The sequence below is a fragment of the Neolamprologus multifasciatus genome, chromosome 3 (genome assembly GCF_963576455.1).
Source record: "Neolamprologus multifasciatus chromosome 3, fNeoMul1.2, whole genome shotgun sequence".
NCBI classification, from domain to species: domain Eukaryota; kingdom Metazoa; phylum Chordata; class Actinopteri; order Cichliformes; family Cichlidae; genus Neolamprologus; species Neolamprologus multifasciatus.
Window position 1 is genome coordinate 31,055,887 of NC_140441.1, and position 18,789 is coordinate 31,074,675.

At 39.2% G+C, this 18,789-nt stretch overlaps 1 protein-coding gene and 1 pseudogene across 3 annotated transcripts in view; one reads left to right on the forward strand and one right to left on the reverse strand.

Moving 5' to 3' along the window:
- The window catches only part of col4a6 (collagen, type IV, alpha 6), a 136,850-nt gene that overhangs the window by 69,976 nt on the left and 48,085 nt on the right, over positions 1–18,789 (forward strand). For both annotated transcript variants that reach the window (XM_085137808.1, XM_085137817.1), the window contains exon 4: positions 7,534–7,611. In XM_085137808.1, the coding sequence (XP_084993934.1) occupies positions 7,534–7,611 (78 nt within the window). The remainder of the gene's footprint in view (positions 1–7,533; positions 7,612–18,789) is intronic.
- LOC146522547 (uncharacterized) lies at positions 10,585–11,682 on the reverse strand (annotated as a pseudogene). The gene is made up of 4 exons (XR_014871840.1): positions 11,612–11,682; positions 11,366–11,568; positions 11,121–11,248; positions 10,585–11,007 (listed from the first exon to the last, which is right to left on the reverse strand). The product of XR_014871840.1 is annotated as an uncharacterized LOC146522547 (transcript).

Sequence of the window (18,789 nt, forward strand, 5' to 3'; positions counted from 1 at the left end):
ATGTCATCTGGATACGGGCCATGCCTGGCATATATGGCACTGTTTATGTGATGGCATGCCACATCTGGCCTGATTTTGGTTTGGGTTATATGGCTCATAGAAAACAGGTCTTGCCCAGATCTGGCATCAAGCTGGCACTTCTGACTGACTGGTGTCATGGCAGGGTGTATGTCAACCAGATGTGGGTCAGGTCTGGCAATGATGGCACTATTTATGTTCCTATTTTCCTATTTTAGTTAGAAGACCCAAATGCCATGTTGCAATACTATACTGCTATGATAGCCAACGTTTCAAATGCAGGTTTGAAAGGTTTGTGAGTGTACACTTTATCCAAAACCTAGAGAGGGTTTACTCATGTTTACCACTGTGTGGCTGTAGATCAGGTCACCTACTGATCGGAAGGTTAGTGGTTCGATCCCTGGCTCCTCCAGTCTGCATGTCAAGAGTGGCAATGTCTATAAATGTAGTTAGGAAGCACTCAGTTTAGAGAAAGTGTGTGATTGGGTGAATGTGGCATGTTGTGTAGAGCACTTTGAGTAATCCGGGAGAGTAGAAAAGTACTGTATAAGAATCAGTCCATTCACTGTCTGAACAGAGTTTCGTCATGTTACTTTTGCACTGTTTTGCATGTTCCGGCACATGTTGTTATTACATGGCTTGATTAAGGTACACATTAGGCTGACATCTGGGGCCAAAGCTGAAATTATTCTGGGCCAGCACAGGGCCAGCAGTGTGTCTGCAACTGGCCTTTGGCTGCACACAACTTACACATTGCACACATACCACAAAGAATGACGACCCTTTGGTGGCCCACATCAGGTTTGCCAGAGGTAATTCACACATGGGCCAGCACAGGACTACCAGTGTGTCTGCAACTGGCCTTGTGCTGGCCCATGTGTGCGCCACCTTTGGCAAACCACATCTGTCCCACCAAAGGGTCGTCACTCTTTGTGGTATGAGGGCCATGTGTAAGCATACCAATTTTGCTATGTGGGTATAAGTTGTAGAAAATGGATGGATGGATGTTTTATTATGGCACCAAAAACCACTTGATTAGCATTTGAAAAAACAAAACTGTGGTTTGGTTTGAAATATGGCTTACAAAATTGACCAAATATATTAAAAAATGGAACTAACCAAATATGCTTTAAAGTAACAACACGGGGGCCTGTACAAGCCACAAGTCACTAGGTCCATCATTGCACAGAGACCAATATATACCTTGTGCCTCTGACATACCTGTGAAACTGCCACTTCCAATGGTTCAAATGGTTAAACACTTTCAGTTTTATAGTGTTTTAGAAGGTTATCATTTTACTTTTTTTTTGCTCATATGCAGACTATTACCTTAATATGAACTGTTTAAGTGCTCACACATTCCAGTTGACAATCAAACCACCCCATCATGTTAGAAGGAAGGAATTCTATAACATACAAAGCAAACAAAGGTCTATCTCCACCTTTTTTAAAAAAAACAAAAAATCCAAAACAGCTACCTTGTTTTATCATGCATTGTTGTCTTAGCTTTAGAAGAGGCAATGTATATGATCTTAAGGGTAACCCTAGACTCAACTTTCTTCTGGATAACATCAGCAGATTTTATAGGAATGAAAAGGCAAGTCCAGACATCAGCTGCTACCCATGAGATGTGCCTCTCAGGTCCATGAAGAGCATGAAAGTAAAGACCCCCTGTCAGACATACACATGCATTAAAAGTGTTTGGAAAGTATACTGTGGGTAAACGCTCAAGATTATTAAGTGAATATAAGTCAGAGTAGAAGTAAACACACAGTGTTGGATCCACGAAGATGATCATGAATAAACATGTTTAACAGTCTTTTGCGAGTAAACATTTGCAAATTGAAAGTTTCAGGCTTTTGTCTGGAGGGGCCTTGTTGTGTATCGTGACAGTCGTTGGATCTGACACTCGACCGTTGGAGGGGTTCACACTTGACCACTAGTAAGCCTACTTTCAAGGATGCACTTCTGCTGCACCTGGGTCAGCAAAATGAAGGCAGCCATGTATTTAATTGGGCGCATTGCATGCCAAACAACTTAAACTTCGTTTAATATACAGTGAGCACATGTTGCACATTTACTTGATGCTGAAAATTATTTAGAGAGCTCATATACTGTATACGATTACAATGAAACCTGATTACTGGGAGTAGATGTTTTCCACTAATGGATGATTCAAGCAAGTCCAGCACAAAGTCACAGACCATGTAATGTCCAAATCTCCCCTGGGATTAACAGTAGCACAAAAACCGCCCTCTGGGAGATTCAGGGAATGAGTTTTCATGGCCAGGCAGCTCCTGTAGGAGGACTGTGTAGGTGGGCCAGTAGTTTTTAAACACACCAGCTTCTCATGTTATGTTTCCCTTCTGTCTTGCCTAACTGCCTTTGTATCAGTGTCCTCGTTACCAATTTGTTTCCCCTACAGTTGGATGTAGTCTAAGTTTACCTTCCTGGACTGAAGTTTTTCTACTGTCCCGGAGATTTTTGAGTTAAGAAGTTGTTCTTACCAGGAACTGCAACATATGGAGGACTGGTTGTTAGACCAGTCTTAGCTGGACTGCATAGCTGAACAAAGACTAAAACCTGCAGACCAAGATGCTGAAGTTAGAGTTCATTCTCTAGAGACTCACTGCCGAGGCAGCTGACCTTATTGTCCAGTGAAACATGCTCTCATTTGTCGAAAAGTCTAAGTCTGTGAGAAATGTTTGAGTTACTTGAGAGTTAATTTTAACCCTGTAACACAAGACAGCTTGCTTCTGCCTTCACTCCAGCAATGAAGTATCTTTTGGTTTTATGTTGTCCAGCAGCTAAAAGTGCTCAGCACGCCTTAAACACACGAGAGAACACAAGAGATGATCAAGTAGCATTCACATTGTGAATTCAGGTTTTAGCTCATTGTCCTGATATCTTTACCTTTTCTATGAGATAATCTTAGCTGTCTGTAGCTCTGTAAGTGTGTGTGTGCTGTTCTGAGTTTCATAGTGAGGAAAATCTGACTGTTCTGTCATGTTTAAAGGTCTCCTTTGACATTTATGTTTGAGCTTTAGGGTGTTGGGATTAGCAGTACAGTGTAATACCTGTGTCTGCTTGTCCAAATGTACTCACGTGTTCCTGTTAACAGTAGTTCTTCGCCGCGTGCACGTGACTATGTTTTGTCTCTCCGCGTTCACCGTTACATCACTCGGCTTCTACTCTGAGTTTTTTCCCCGGCTGATCTGCAGCTTAGCATCTGTTTGCACATATCATCCCTCATCTTTAAAGTCTGGGTGTGGACAGAGGGAAGTGAACAAGCACCAGTGCCCGAGCACATCTCCGCCCTGCTCAGGTGGAACCTGAATTAGAGCCCAGAAGTGAGGATCCCAGGGGCAAAAAGACCTGAATCAGTGCTCTCTCATTGGACAATACACCAGGAAGAATTTGTGGTTTAACAAAAGAAGGATAACAGACCCAAATCAAAAGTTGAAATCTGAGAACTGAGATGCACAGACTACTAATCAGCATCAAATCTGAAGTCTCTCCTTTGCTTTTCTTTCTTTTGCTATTATTTTCTAATTCCATAGATTTCCCATCATGCTTGCCTCTTTTCCTTTAAAAAATATTTTAAAGATTTCACTGTGAGTAGGAAAAATGCTCCAAATCACTTGCTGTGCTTCTATTTTTAGCTTCTTGTCTCTTTAGCCTCTTTAGCCTTTAACCTGAGCACCCTCCCTATTTTTTATGGGTCTCCCCCCATTTCTATCCCACTCTTTCTCCCTTTTTTCTCCCTCTCTTGTTTCCCTCTCTGTTGCCCTCCTTCTGTCATTGTGATTAGACCAATAGAGGAGATCAGAGGGAATAAAAGCATGACCAGCACCAATGACCTTTCCCCTTCTTCTCTCTTTCTCTCTCCCTACTCTGTGCCAAGCTCACTTTCTCATTGTTGTGAATTTTCCTCCACTTTTCTTTCTCTACAATCACACAATGCAGCAGCAGCAGTTGTAGTACTTGTAGCAGGTGAAGTTGGCAGTAGTATTCTTTGGTCCTTCTCTATTAATATTCTTTGCTAAAAATATTTATAAACTTTGTCTTCTAGAAAAAAATGCCTAATTCCAGGAATCTCTCTAGTTTTATACTCAAAGAAATTTTAAAGCCATTTGGATTGGAGCTTTTGAGCGAACATCAACCTTGATTATTGCTCTCACAGTCTGGGGTCATATGATCTAATACAGAACACACTTAAGCTCCACCCTGCAAACTTTCAAACCTCATCACAACATATCCTCATCCACATCTGTCCTCTTCATCTCCATCAGATGTCAACCGACTTCTTTCTATCCCTCTCTCCTCTTCATGAGCAGTCAGTGAAATGTCAGCCAAGACCCTCGAGTTTGACCCTGGAGAGAGGTTCAAACAGCTGTTTCATATAGAGCATTTTTCTTGGGTTCACACAGAAACAATCAAGACTGCAACACTTTTTTTGAGCAGGTAACAAAATTTCAGGCATCATCAATAAATTCAGAGATCCATACGAGCACTCGCAGATTTCGTCTGTCTCATCATCGGATCCATAAGCACGGATGGATGTGTTTGGGTTTTTTGACGTTTACAGAGCCTCGTGTAGTTTAAGAATCATGGGTCAGCTTATAAAGGTTCTCTCTCTCTCGCTGTCTCTCTCTGGGTGGCCTATAAACTCCAAAAGAGCCGTGTGATGTTCCATAGATATCTCCAAAAGGTTAATCTGCAGTTCACTTGGAGTTTATAAGCTGCAAAATAGACATGTTCAGGTCTGTGATGACCGGGGAGTCTCTATCATCTGATGCATTGTTGTTCAGTGCCAACAAACTGACATGTAGTGAAGATTTTTTTTAGTTTTTGGCCCGCTGAATAAAAATAAACTTGCCTCTGAGGTCCACATCATTACAACTGAAAACCCCAACCCCAACCCTTTATTTTGGAGAAAGGCAAACTGGACTTTTTTGGGAAAACTGAACAGTTTTTCATGAGCAAAAGTTATCTTTGTTCCTTGACAACGCAATCTAACAGAAATAGAAAGTGACATATTCTTATTGGATGGGATTAGAGTAAGGGTTAAGGTTGGGGTCTTGACTTATGATGACTGAAAAAGTCAGACAGTTAAGGTCAAGAATCAAACTTTATGAGCTTTTCTGCAAATTTCTGCAGATACTACAACATATAAACCAAATTCTTTTTTTTTTTTTTTACCATTAATAAGTAACAGATATAATAAAATCAAAGATTATGACTGAAGAGTTGAAGTTACGCCTTTCTAGAAGGTAAATCTGCATCTGAACGTCTTTTCCTTCAGTATTTATAAGCAGTAAAAGATGTTTATCAGCGCTTTGTATTGCATGATCTTTGTTTCAGTTTTTGTAAGTTCATGTAGGATTCATATTCTTGAGCTTGAAATCCGTTCCAGTAGTGGATGTTCATATTACATATTACAAGTAATCCCTGTGACCTGAAAGGCTTTAGACTGCTCTGAATGATCAGTTTCAGACAGCTTTTAGACATCTTAGGCACACCAGCTACACCATTAGTCGGAGAGGGGCAGCCAATCAGAGGAAAGTTGTCTCAGGAGACAGGAGGTAAAACAGCTTGTTTCAGAGAGAGAATGGACTGCATCGAGGCACCGAGATAAGATAAAGAGGGATCAGTTTGAACTGTGAATCATGCAAAGCTACTCTAGGGCACTCCAAGAATAAAAATATGTCATTTAGAAATTTACACAAAAGGTCTGCTTTAAAGTGAGATTGCCTGTTGAGGCCGCTGCTTGAACATTAACATTGAAACTTTATCTATTATAATTTAATTTTTTCCATAAGGACTGAATCTCATATAGAAAGCTCTCGTAAACGCAGATCACCAGAGGAGTGTTTTAGAGCTTTAGTAGCCGAACGTCACACACACTGAACCTGTGTTGAGTGCAGATAAATAAGCAAACACAAAACTCATTTGGAAGAAGTCAATGCACACATCAGACATCATTACTGTATGGACTCTGTGTGAGCATGCTGCTTCTCTTACTGGCTGAGTTATGCTGACATGTGCTTCTCTCTGCTGCTGTTTCAGAACCATGAACAGCACTTTTAGTTGCATGCCCGATGGTTCTTCTCCTTAACCTGACCATGTGAGCTCTCAACTGATACCATCCCTACCTAATACACATGATAAAAATAATAATAACAATAATGAAAAATACCCAACAAATGTTATAAAAAATCGGCAAACTCCTCCCATCCTCAATCCCGAGAATCAGCACAACCCTAGCGTGCCGTCACATGGCGCAATAATAGTAATAATAACTGTTGAATCTGAAGTTTCTCTCACTGAAAGTGTTTCAGGCTTATTTGTACACTGACATTAGATCAGATCTCAGATTGTAACTTGAACGCTGGTTTAACCTCTTAACCCCCAACGCCCCCAGATACGGGGGCAAAAGGCAGGAGATCGGTTAGGCGTTGGGGCTTAAGAGGTTAAAACTGGTTTGTATTACAGTTGCGGTCACGTTGGGTTACTTTCAGGTTTGAGGTCACAGAGAGTTCAGTCTGACCTTCTTTAATGCTCGGTGGCCATCAAAAAAAGGTTGTGTGAAGCTGTATCACACAGCGTCCTGGAAGCCTTGTCATGCTTTGAAAAAGCAGTCCACTCTGATTATGATGGGCTGTTAGTTATGGAGTATAATTAGTCATGCAAAACTGATAAATGCAGAGCCGCGCTTCTTTAAAAACATTGACCACACTTTGCATTTCATGTTGTGAGAACCTCTGAATCCTCCCAATTCAGCGTAAATTAGAAAGCTTTATGAGCCAAGCCTTTAACATGCCAATTGGTACGTTTTGTTATTTAAGCGAATTACAAAGTTGGATTACAATTAGATTATTTTCATCCATAAAGCTTTCATTTATTCACTAATACAGACTCTCTTATTTGCCAAATATGAAGCCTCGCCTCTGGCTGAGAAAGCAAACAGGTCACAATGACATTATGATGGCGCCCTGCAGAGTGAAGGGTTTCCCCATCACTGGTTCTGCAGTCTTGATTCAGTTTTGGACTTGTCACAAGTGCAACAGTGCAACTGGATAATAAACACCATACAGAACGCGATGGCACACATTGTGTTTGGAGAATACATCGAAAAATTCCTGCACTTCATCAATAAGCACCTCTGACTTCTCTAAATCCACCTTAACAACTTTTGACCTCTTTAAAATTACATCAAATTTGTCAGTGTCTGGCAGCTGCAGCAGCAGCAAATATTGTCGGTGTGACTCATTGCGTTGTTTACTTGGTCTGTGTTTGATTGTTGCCATATTTTTATCAAGGTGTTTGAAGTGGTGCTCTTGCAGCAGCGTGTTCAGTGTCATACTTTTATACCCCACAGTTCCACTAAAATTAGGGAGAAGATGTCTCGCCCACTTTGGATAAACACCTGAAAGTTTGATCTGGAACAGCTATCGCATATCTCATGCATTTCCCAGAATTTCTTTCTAATTTGTCACCTTCTTATTTCTTCAGGGTGGAAAGTTTGATGAGCCATGTGACGGCTTGGACTGCAGCAGAGGGTGCAGGTGCTTTCCAGAGAAAGGAAGCAGGGTGAGTCTTTCACAAGTTTTCAACTGTGTACTCTCCTCTGTTCGGGGGAAATGCTTTCCATTTCATGTCCTCTTCACTTGTTTAAGTCCAATAACAACACCTGAGAAACTTATCGCTTGGTTTTTAGGGATGTTTGAAAGACTTCTACTTGGTAGCAAAGTCTGTGTTGAACCCAGTTTCTCAGATAGTTGATGGATCTGAGAAGTTCCTAGTTCAGCTAAACTCTTATTAGTAGATATTTAAAATTTTATTATTAAAAACCTGCAACAAAGTAGTTTTAAAGTTACTCATGTACATGTACATTTCTCTGTACTTTGCTTCTAGAGAAAGATGTATGTCTAAAATCGGTGGAATACGAACACATCAAAGTATCATCAGAAATTATAAGACAGCTCAACTGTGTTAAAGAATAAAAGTGGTCACACCAAATATTGTCTTTCAAGCTTGTTGATATTGTAGAGCCTGTGCTTTTTCCCTTTTCCCTACTGCATTTCTATATGTTTATGCATCCAAAATGAGGGCTGGCTGAAGACTCTGACACAGTTTTGCAAAAAGAAAAAAACAACTTCAAGTTTCACAGTTGTTCACTCGATGTTAGGAACTATTAAACACTCCTTTATTCATCTAGAGTCATCGTCGTTATCTTAATTCATCTTAATTTTGTTATCTGGCAGCTTTACAGTCACACAGAGGAGAGTTTATTGTACTGATAACTGCACTGATCCTCTTTGAGGTTTCATTCAATTATGGTTTTTACTCTGAGAATTTAATTAAGGAATAATTACCTCGAGGCTTCACAGTTCCAGGCCTTATCTCTCTCCATCGTACAGCTACATACATTAACGCCCAGAAACATTATCGCTATTTGACATGTATCAAAGCGACGCCTGTATCAGACTGTGTAATGCAAGCTCCGACAGTCCTCATCAATAGCTGTAAATGTGGTTTCTCCAGAAGACGAATCAACGAGTAAACACAAAACAGCATGTGGCTCCGGGCGAGGAACTTATTTTCTCATCATCGCTACCATGAAATTAACAATAACATCCAAACAAAGGCTGGCAGAATATGATGGAATCAGCTCACTGATTAGTGGTGATGACACATACGCACAGTATATATCACCCGTCATCTGTTTGCACTTCAGTATCGAGCAAAAGAGCGGCTGACTCCTCTGATTTATGGCTGGAATTTAAGAGGAAAGTTTTAAATGTCAGTGTGATCCTGCTGGTCTCTAATAAATTACTGTACGAGGCTTTAAAAAAGCTTCAGCATCATCGGACCAGACGGGCAAGTGCTGTAAACAAACACAAACTCTCTAAAACAACAGAAGGTGGCAATATTAATGCTTCCAATACAAACCGCTGCTTTATTGGCAAGATTTAAAAATGAGTAAATCACATTTGCTACAGCAATAAAACATCAGCCGTAATTTTAAATGTTGCTTTTGAGTCAGAATCGACCGAGTGCCGGCGTTAAAAAAAAAAAAAAAACAGTACACAAAGAGAGCGCAGTGAAAAGATTGATGTAAGAAATGGGAACCTGTTACATATATATTTCTGAGAGTTCTCATTTTATGAAACAGGGAATATTTAAATGAAGAGCACAAACCGATTTACTCATGTTTGCAACAGTTTTCTGCCAATTGTTTCTTCTTCATTTTTTTTGTGGTTAACATTGAAATGAACTGCTTAGAAAACAGCACAACCACACCTATGAGCGCTGTTTGAGGATTACACACTATTTTACCCTGCTTTTTAAATCTTAGACTCTTGTCACTGCTCTTTGAGCTCTACTTTGTTCCAAATCAGTAACTGAAAGTTAAAGTGTCATTTTTTAAAAACAGTTTTATATTCCTCAGAAATATCCTAGTTATCCTTGGATTTTTCCCTCTCAGGCTACAAACTGGGTTGTTGATGGGTAAGGCCACCGGTATTACCCTTTAAATAAAGCATGAAAAAAACAGTCGATCTATCCATCCAAAAATCCGTAAATCCATCCATCCTCTTCTGCAGAGGTCGTCTCCAGGTACTCTTGCTTCCTCCCACAGCCCAAAGACATAGATGTAGTCGGGTTGGGTTAATCGGTGAGTCTAAATTGTCCACAGGTGTGAGTGTGAGTGCAAATCAGTGAGCATAATCCAAATATTAAATAGTGAAACGCAGCAAAAATACTTTTAGTATAAATAAATAGGATTTGGTTGTTGCTGCTCATGTAAAATAGCCCTGTTTTTCTTATGTTAATCAGTGAATCATGCTCTTCAATAAAACAGCAAATTATTATTAGATCATTTCCAAAATAAAATCCCTGCTTAGACGTCCTGACTAAAGCCAGACTAACTGTAAGCTCGGTCTCTTTCAGTCTTTATCCAAACAGCAATTACTGTCTGACACAGCAGCCCTACATTTACTGCCTGTTAACTGTACACCACTTTAGGTAAATAACATAGTGACGAGTGTCGCCTTACCTGTAGGTAAATGTAGGTAAATGATACAGCTCAGGTAATGCCACCTACCTCTGCGCAGCCCCTCTGATAAGCCTAAATGACACAGCCGCTGTGTCTTTAACTGTTACTGTTGGGAGCCGTTTGAGCGGGAAGGTGCTCATTTGTCTCTTTTCAGTTTTACTTTTGTACACAGTAAAAAACCAAGTGTCAATTTTACACTTACAGAGTTGATTTGAACTCTGCTTCAGATAACATTTGGTCCCACTCAAAATTAGAGTTAAATTTACTCTATGGCCAGTGTTAACTTTTCAGTGTTAATTTTACTCAATTTAGTGTCAAAATTAACAACAAAATGTGTAAAGATATTTAACACTGAGGGTTATTCACACTGTTCAGAGTAATTTGATTACACTTTATAGAGCTATTTTTACTCCAAATTTAGTTTAATAATAACACTCTGATGTGTAATAATATATCATTTTTATTTCTCTTTAGTGTGATTTTTTTCATATTCATCTTATGATGCTATATTACTAAATAACTGTGATCTATCCTACATTATGGAAATAACAACAAATATACAGGTTAAAGTTACAGCATTTATTATGTTTCTCATTTCAGTGTCATTTAATTAACGTAACAAACCTTTACAATTCACAGTTCTATGATGCTCACTAGAGAAAGCAATATGACATTTCCCCAATGTCGTAGTTGTTTGCAGAAAAGTAAAAAAGTTGGTCAGGGATGAACTGTATGATGTACCAAAGACATAATGGGCCCTAAAGAGTTCATCAAGGGCTCCTACTGAACCTGTCGCTTTACATGGAAGTGCATACTTCTCAATCACAATGAAAGGTGTGAATGCTGCTTCTTGTGGATCCCTGAGTAAGAAGGTAGGGCTGACTGCTTCGGGTGATGTTGTCTAGATGCTGCTGTACACTGGTTCCAGCCTACAACAACACATTAAACAACAGTATTAAGTGACTATCCTCTGACAGTAGATTAGCTCACCTCACTGTCCATGAAAATAGAGGTGATGGAAAGTATATTTTAAACAACATACCTTTGGGAATTTGATGAGGTTATTGACAGCTTGAGATGCAGACATCTTTCCTGGTCTCTTTCGCCCTTGTGCAGATGGTGGTAGCAGATGTAGCAGCAGCAAGATAGTAGACAAGTCACTGTCCCAGCCTACAGACGAATAAACAAAGAATTATTCCAAAAATACATTGAATTGACAGAATTACCTATATAACCAACAATGGCAAATAAAAACAGTCACAATCATACCATTCTCAACTTCAGTACCTGACTCAGCATTGCACATTAACTCCAAGAGCGCTGAGGTGGGGACAAGTCCATGACTTTCCTTTACAACCTTTGCTTTGAGGTTGATGGGCCACCTCTCCAAGAATTTGCTCCCAGTGACCTCACAAAACAGGAGTCGGAAATTTTGTTCTATCTGTAATGCAAAAATACAGAACATAGAGAGGTGTTTGATTGAATCCTGCCTACAAATTACATCAGTATCATTTAAATGATAAGTGAACTTACTTTTGGGAGATTTGCAAACCTAGACGCTTCTTTCCTCCACAGCTTTTCTTTGAATGGTCTTCAACCGCCATGCAATGTATCCTGAACCGCTCTCTGGATCGTAGTAATGTTTCTATGTAATTAAATAAACGAAGAAGGACTATGTTATCAACATTTCTGAGGGCAATTATGTATTTAATGTTGAAAAGTTCCCTTTACTTACATATCCATGTTGTGAATATGGGTTTTCCAGATATGGAGACAGAGCAACAATGCCCTGCGCATACATCACTCTTACGCTTTTAGGGGGAGATGTCCTAATGTATAAATTCAATAATTGGCATTAAACATCACAATTAAAAACAATACAATGTTAAAAATGTTTCTTTATATCTTACATTTTTGATTCTTGCCCATGTTATTCTGTCATCTCAGCCTCAAGTATGTTTCTCATCCGTCTTCTGGTTGCATCTCTCAGAGATTTGGTTTTTGCATACTCTTAAACCTTTCTATAAAATAGAAACATTACTTAATATTACTTAACATGTCATTAACATTGCTCTCAGTTAATTTACACAAAATACATATTTCTTACTAAATAATGAGCAAAACTCTAAAGTAGTGTATGCCTTTGGCATTTGCTTAAAATAATATAAACCAGTAAAGTTAACTTTATGGTAATGTTACCCACTTTTTCTGAAAGTATGTTCACTTATGTAAGCTATTAGCTATTATTAGCTTACTGATAAACGGTAAATTAGTTGTTCAAACTGTGCGATTTGACATGTGACAATGATATTATTTAGACAGCATTTAGAAGAAATACATAGTTAAAATGTTTTAGGTTCATATTAACGCAGTGAGAAGATAACGAACATCTGAACTTTTAGCATGTGCTAGCATGTAGCTACTGGAATGTCATTAAACTTATGGGTAAATGCTGCTAACATGTCCTCACTCGACATCAGTGAAACTATAAAGAGCTATTTAGTTTAAAAATACCTTTTAAACAATGTTACCAGTATGGAAATGTTAACTTCACTTACCTGACTGTGGCAGCTCTTCGGAGAAAATTCCATGCGCATTAGAGCTCTGAGGCCGCACACACCTGCGGACTGGTAATAATCAACACTGTGTGGAGTTAAGTCTTCACTGCGTGACTAACAAACTTTACACTGACTTTTAACTCTGATGTTAGAGCTGGTTTACTCCTCATAGAGTTGTAAATACTCTATCTAGGTTAAAATAGGTTTACTCTGAAATATTGACACTCCATTTTTTACTGTGTAGTTAGAGCTCAGAGAGCTCAGGCGTGCTCCCGATAACGGCTGTTAACGGACGCCCGACTGGGTTCTGTCAGCTGAAGCGCTGAACACAAAGTGAGGTATATAGGAGACTCGAGTTATGTCACAAAGGAAAGTTTTTAAATCTCTGTTTTTTAAACTTAAAGCAAACCAGTGCTCACAGACTTAAACATTAGCTGTTTGCTTTCAAGGTTGTTTCTCTATAAAGGAGGAGCATATTTATGTTTTTGCCTTCAGTGAATGTTATTTATGTATGTACATGTATACAGTATCTAACAAATGATTAGACCACTAACTAAACCCAATGTTTATGTGACAGCTGCCCTAAATTAACTGTACTAGTAATCGATTTTGAATGTTTCTGTAATGGTTAATCCAGGAATATGTGCAACATCCGCAATTAAAATTGTGTTTTTAATGTAAAATATAATTATTATTATTGTAGCCATGAATTGTTTAAATTCAATTAAAGCACAAAAAGTTTGGGAGCCGTTGGGTTAGAAATGACAGATGAATTCCTTCAGGTTTCATTAATGGTCCAGAAAAATAGAAACAACAAAAAAATACTGTTGAATGTTGAAAGTCAAGTATAACAGAAAAATAGATAAACTGGATTAGTTAATTATTGGTGGTCAGTAAGTTGTTTTTAAAGTTCACATTAGACCAATAAAATATAAAGAAATGAGGGCTGGCTCAAGACTTTTGCACAGAACTGTGACTCAGTTTTGAGTTTAAGTACACTCCCACCTCAGTGGGACTCTAAAAACAGTATCCCAGCATCAATCATCGTCACGCTCATACATGTAAACATTCAGACAAGTAAAGAGATATTAAATATTTCACAGATCATTATCTTTAATTGGGTTTTAAGATCTTTCCCGATATTAAGTGGAAGTTCTGCTTTCTTGCATCTACAGCCTCGCAGGCCCCCCTAAATCCTCCTGAAGACATCTCTAATGCTCTTTACCTTGTAAATCCCACTTCAATGGCTTCTCCCCAAGTCCCTGTCACAGCCCTGCCTCAGTGCAGCAGTGAGATGTTTCAACAGTCTGTCAAATATCTTCCTCTGATTTCCTCTTGATAAGTTTGCTTTAGACGAGAAACAGTCAGCCAGTCAGTCAGGATTTCAGCCGGACGCGAATTGCGTTGATCATCCCGGAGCTGTTTCTACTGGAAACTTTGTCAGCTTTTATTAACATAGTAAAAAATGGATGTGCTGATATGAATCAAAGATAGCTGAGGGTAACTGACAACGTTTAAATGTTGTCACGTATGTTTTGTGCAGATGTGCTCTTGAACCCTTAAGGGGAACTTTTATGTTTTTCTTAAATTTCTTATCTGCACACAAGGACGTCTAAGAACCGGAACAAATGAGGGGGTTTATCAGGAGTTCATCTCACAAAGAAAAAGCAGCACTCTCTATTTACCAGATACTTTGATAGTGGAGAAAAAGCACAACATACCACGAACCATCACTCTTCCATGCATCGATCTCTTATCAGTTGCTCTTTAAGCTGCCTTAGTTTGCCCACAGCTGCTGCACATCAGCACGCTGCATCTGATGTAGTGTTAGCTTATAGCACCTCATTGAATCCACATAAATCCCACCTACACCATAGCGGCATAGTGATGTCTACATTTGCAATGTTACTGCTGGTGTCGCTACATTGATCCGCCTTCACGAGCAGAGCTGAGCTGTTTATGTTGACTGGAGTTAATAACTCTTGGTCAGTTACCTGAAAAAAAAAAAGATTTCGGAAGAGACTAGACGTGCGGTAATAGACACATTGGCCGATCGACCACCAGAGGAAGATTTTTTATTTGAAGCCAACATGAGAAGAATCATGGGAAAACATTTAAAGAGACATCAAAAACACATTTACATGTAAATACATATCAGTCACCAAGCGTAATTGTTTCCAGTGTAGAAGGAGCCTGGGAGGTACTTCATACCTTCCTTGTATTACCTCCCCCTGCTGATACTGTAACTTGAGCATGCATGTCCGTTTCACGCTTTGGAGAGGCAACGCTTGACATCTACACGGTGGTGGACCAGCGTCTATTACACACTGTGCCGTGATACTGGGTTGGACTGAGTCTGCACACGTACTGTCGCAGCCCTAAAAAGCAGAAAAAAACTGCACCTTTACACAACCTGTTGCATTTGTGCAAACTAGATACAATTCATTACAATACAGTTATACTTGTGCTAATAAATGGACTGTAAACGTACCGTACTGTGTTTATATTACTAACAAGCAGAAACGTGACAGCGGTTAAATTACATCTTCTATTCCATTGTATTTTAAAGTGTGACATATGTGACACAGCATACGAAAACCAGGCCAAAAGGACAAGTTTTCAGTTTCATTACATTTTTTTATGATTCCTAAAACTTTAAAATTAACACGAGAAGATGGAAAAGTTGCCAGCATCACCTTATAACTGAGAGGTTTGCTAGATGAGGTTTTATTTGCATTTTATCCATGAGAAACTATTCAAAAAACTACAGTTTGAACACAGATATGCAGACAGCGATAAGAAACACCAGAGCACAGCACTGCTGCAATTCTTTGGTGGTTTTTTTCTGTGCTGTGGCACGTGTTGGGAGTTGAATATAGAGACCAGTAGTATCTCTTATAATATATGTGAAGCTACAGCTAAGAAGAGCTGGTGGAAATGAGGGAAATGCATAGGTTTAGCGTGGCTCTGTTCAGTAGTAGCATAAGTGCTCAAAGTGGTGAAACAGATGAAGTAGAGCAATCTTTTTTAAAATTTTCCTTAGCTTGTTATTGTTGAGTTTCTTTTATGTTTTCACCTGTTGTTCAGTAGAGGTTAAACTGCTTATTTTTAAGTGTAACTATCTTCTTGACTAAGTAAGCCCCACTTAAATGTAGTCTGCAGTGTGGGAAGTTCCAGATTTGCAGCAGCAAATTATTATTAAAACGCCGACTGTTATTATATTTGGGATTCAGTCACCCAAGTGCTAATCATGTTACCTAGCTACATGTAAGTTTGGCCAAGTTTTGATGGCTTTAGAGCGCATCTAAACTATGACAACATAAATGGCTTCTCATTTTACACAAAAGATGAAGACTAAATGATCGAACTGCTTTAATAGGAGGTTATTATTCACTTTCCCCAATTTCTCCCTCCAAACATCCAGAAAGACAAAAACTTTACACTGACTTTATTAATAAAATTAGTTTGGTTATCCCTTTTTTCTTTCTGTAAGTCTTTGGAAGTTCCCCTCATTCAGTAAATCTCTCGTTTTAGAACGTGTGATGTACAGTCTCATTAAAAAAAATGTGTTGGGTGCAAGTCAGTCGTTGACCTTTTAAATATTTGTGATACTTGCATTTGTTGTTCGTGTTTTCCCATGGCCAATTTTTTTGGCTCATACTTACCCACATCTGTGCTAACAGCACTTGAGGGCACTGCAGTTACCTGGAACGGTGGGCCGAGCCAGCATGCCTGGGCGTAAAAATATCAATAGAATAATCTTCAGCAAATAAATGTGGCATGTAGCAGACATCTGGTAATAAAGAAAAACAAGTACAAAAAAACCAACCTAATATATCTTCCCTGTCAGCTTCGCAAACTTAGAAAGGATAAAGAGGCTTTTATCAGTGGCATTACGTAACACACCAATGCTTTAGTTTTTAGTTTCATTAGATTTGCCCAAAGGCTTCAGTTTTTCTTCCACTTAAAAAGTCCTGAGGCTCTGAGAGGATACAGAGCAAAAGTGTGTTCACATGCTTCCGTGATGTTTTTTGTTCGGTGGATTTAACATGTGTCAGGTTGGATCTGTTAAGTCCAAAAACATCCTCTCCAACTGGGTGAACCTCGAGGGTCAAAGGGCAGCCCTGGGGACGACAGGATGGTTTGGTTGGGCTTTTCAAATTAAAGAAAGATCAGGAAGCATGTGTTTTATTTAATTTTGTCAAGCCTTCATCTGTGCTGATCAGAAACAGAGACAGAGGGAAAAAGACTTCCTGATTTTGCCGAGGGTCCAGAGGGGTCAGCTCAACATTTTCTGTGTCGTGCTGGAGTGAAGCTCTTCACACTGTCAGCTGCAATATGTGACTTAACACTGGGAGTGAGGGGCTCACTCAAGAGAAAGACTGCAAAGGCTGATGCTATTAAAGGCGTCTCATTGGTGCTACAGTCAGGTCCAGCCACCTCCTATCTGCAGCCGGGTGATTGGGTTATTTAGCTTAAATGAGGAATCTTGCAAAGAGACTGATGCTCAGAAGTGATGCAGCACAAGCTGAGATATTTATTTTTGCATCAGCATGAGATGAGGTGACTTTACTAACATACCCCCCCCCCCCCCAAAAAAAAAAAAAAAAAAAAAAGTAGTGACTAAAACTGTTAAGCTAAACAAACTTATCATTCTTTGAGGTTTCATACCCACAACAGGGAATCAATAAATAAAAAGACATAAATATTTAAAATGACAGAGAAGGTTCTGGTAGCTCATTGCCCAGACTGTCCAGTTTTTTAACTGTAACTGTTAAATAAAAACCCAACATTTCTATAGTAGAAAGAGAAAACCATGAAAAACATTTCAGTTTAATTGGTTATTGCTTAATTACTCTGTGTAGTACGAATGGTTTCAAGCAAGAAGCTTGAAGACACTTTGTATATAGTTTATTTTATGTATTATTAAATTCTGAACTGTAAATGTAGTCTATTGACACGATCTAACCTAATGAGGAGAGACCTCAGCATTGACTCAAGTACATATGTGTTTGATTTGTGCCATAATCATGCTGGTTAGTTCGGTCTTGGTCTTTAAGTGAATTGGCTGTAGCAACTATTACATAGTGTTAGAGGTTCTCAAGAAGTACCTTCCCAGTGCAGATGCTCCTATTTTGGATATTTTCCTGTGAGCATCTTGTAAATGTTAGTAACGGTAGCGTAAGCTGATCGTAAGGCCTGCACACTTGCTTGATAAGCTCTTCAATTGATGGCCTAGAAAAGGTTGGCAGATACGGTATCGTTTCTCAATCGTTATCTTTTTATCTGCGGTTATTAACAGCTGATTCCAGTTATCAGTTTTAAGGATGGGCATGGTGCAACTTTAAATGATGGATGTATTTGTTTTTTTATGCTGTTGGCTTGCCAAGGCTGTCAGAGGTGCTTATTTGAAGCCTCTAACATGCACATTTTTTTTGCTTCAAGTTGGTTCAAATTAATTTGTCTTTCAGTGTCTGTCAGTCCTGACAGACTGCGCCAAATTTGAAACTCTGTTCAGGAGAAAAGAAACAGACACACTCTCTGTCTCACATGGAGACAGACAACAAAGAGGGTGCAGGGATAAAGGATGAATGTAGAGGAAGGTAGAGCGTCTACCTCGGCTAAAGTGAGATGAAGGCAGAGGGATAGTAGATGTGTGTCACAGTAGGATGAATCCCCTATGAGGCCGCTCGATGAAAGGCTCCCTGAGGCCTTTACCTTCAGAAAAGATAAGGACACACTGGTCAGACTGTTTGTTCGTAATCCCTAAACAAAGGAGGAGGAATTGGCAGAGAAATAACAGTTTCAAAATGGATTAAGTTTTCTATCACTGCCACAGAGAGATGGTGTCATCAGAGGTTAAAAAAGAAAGGGTAACGACAGTGGTGTTGATTTTGTTTCAAACCACTGGAAAAGGAAAGAGAAGTAAAATACTTGAGAGAGAGTGTGCACGGAAGTTCACTGTTTGATAAAGAGAGGATACAAAGATCTCAGCAACTTGAGATTTTTGTTTCCTTTCACTGTAGCCTGATCTGTGGTAATACAAAGAGAAAAATACTATCAGCAAACTAAAACTTTGGATGCAGAGAAGTCTGTTGTCAGGTGGCAGGAACATCAAAAACATGTGATACAGCCGCTGTGTCGACTACTTTT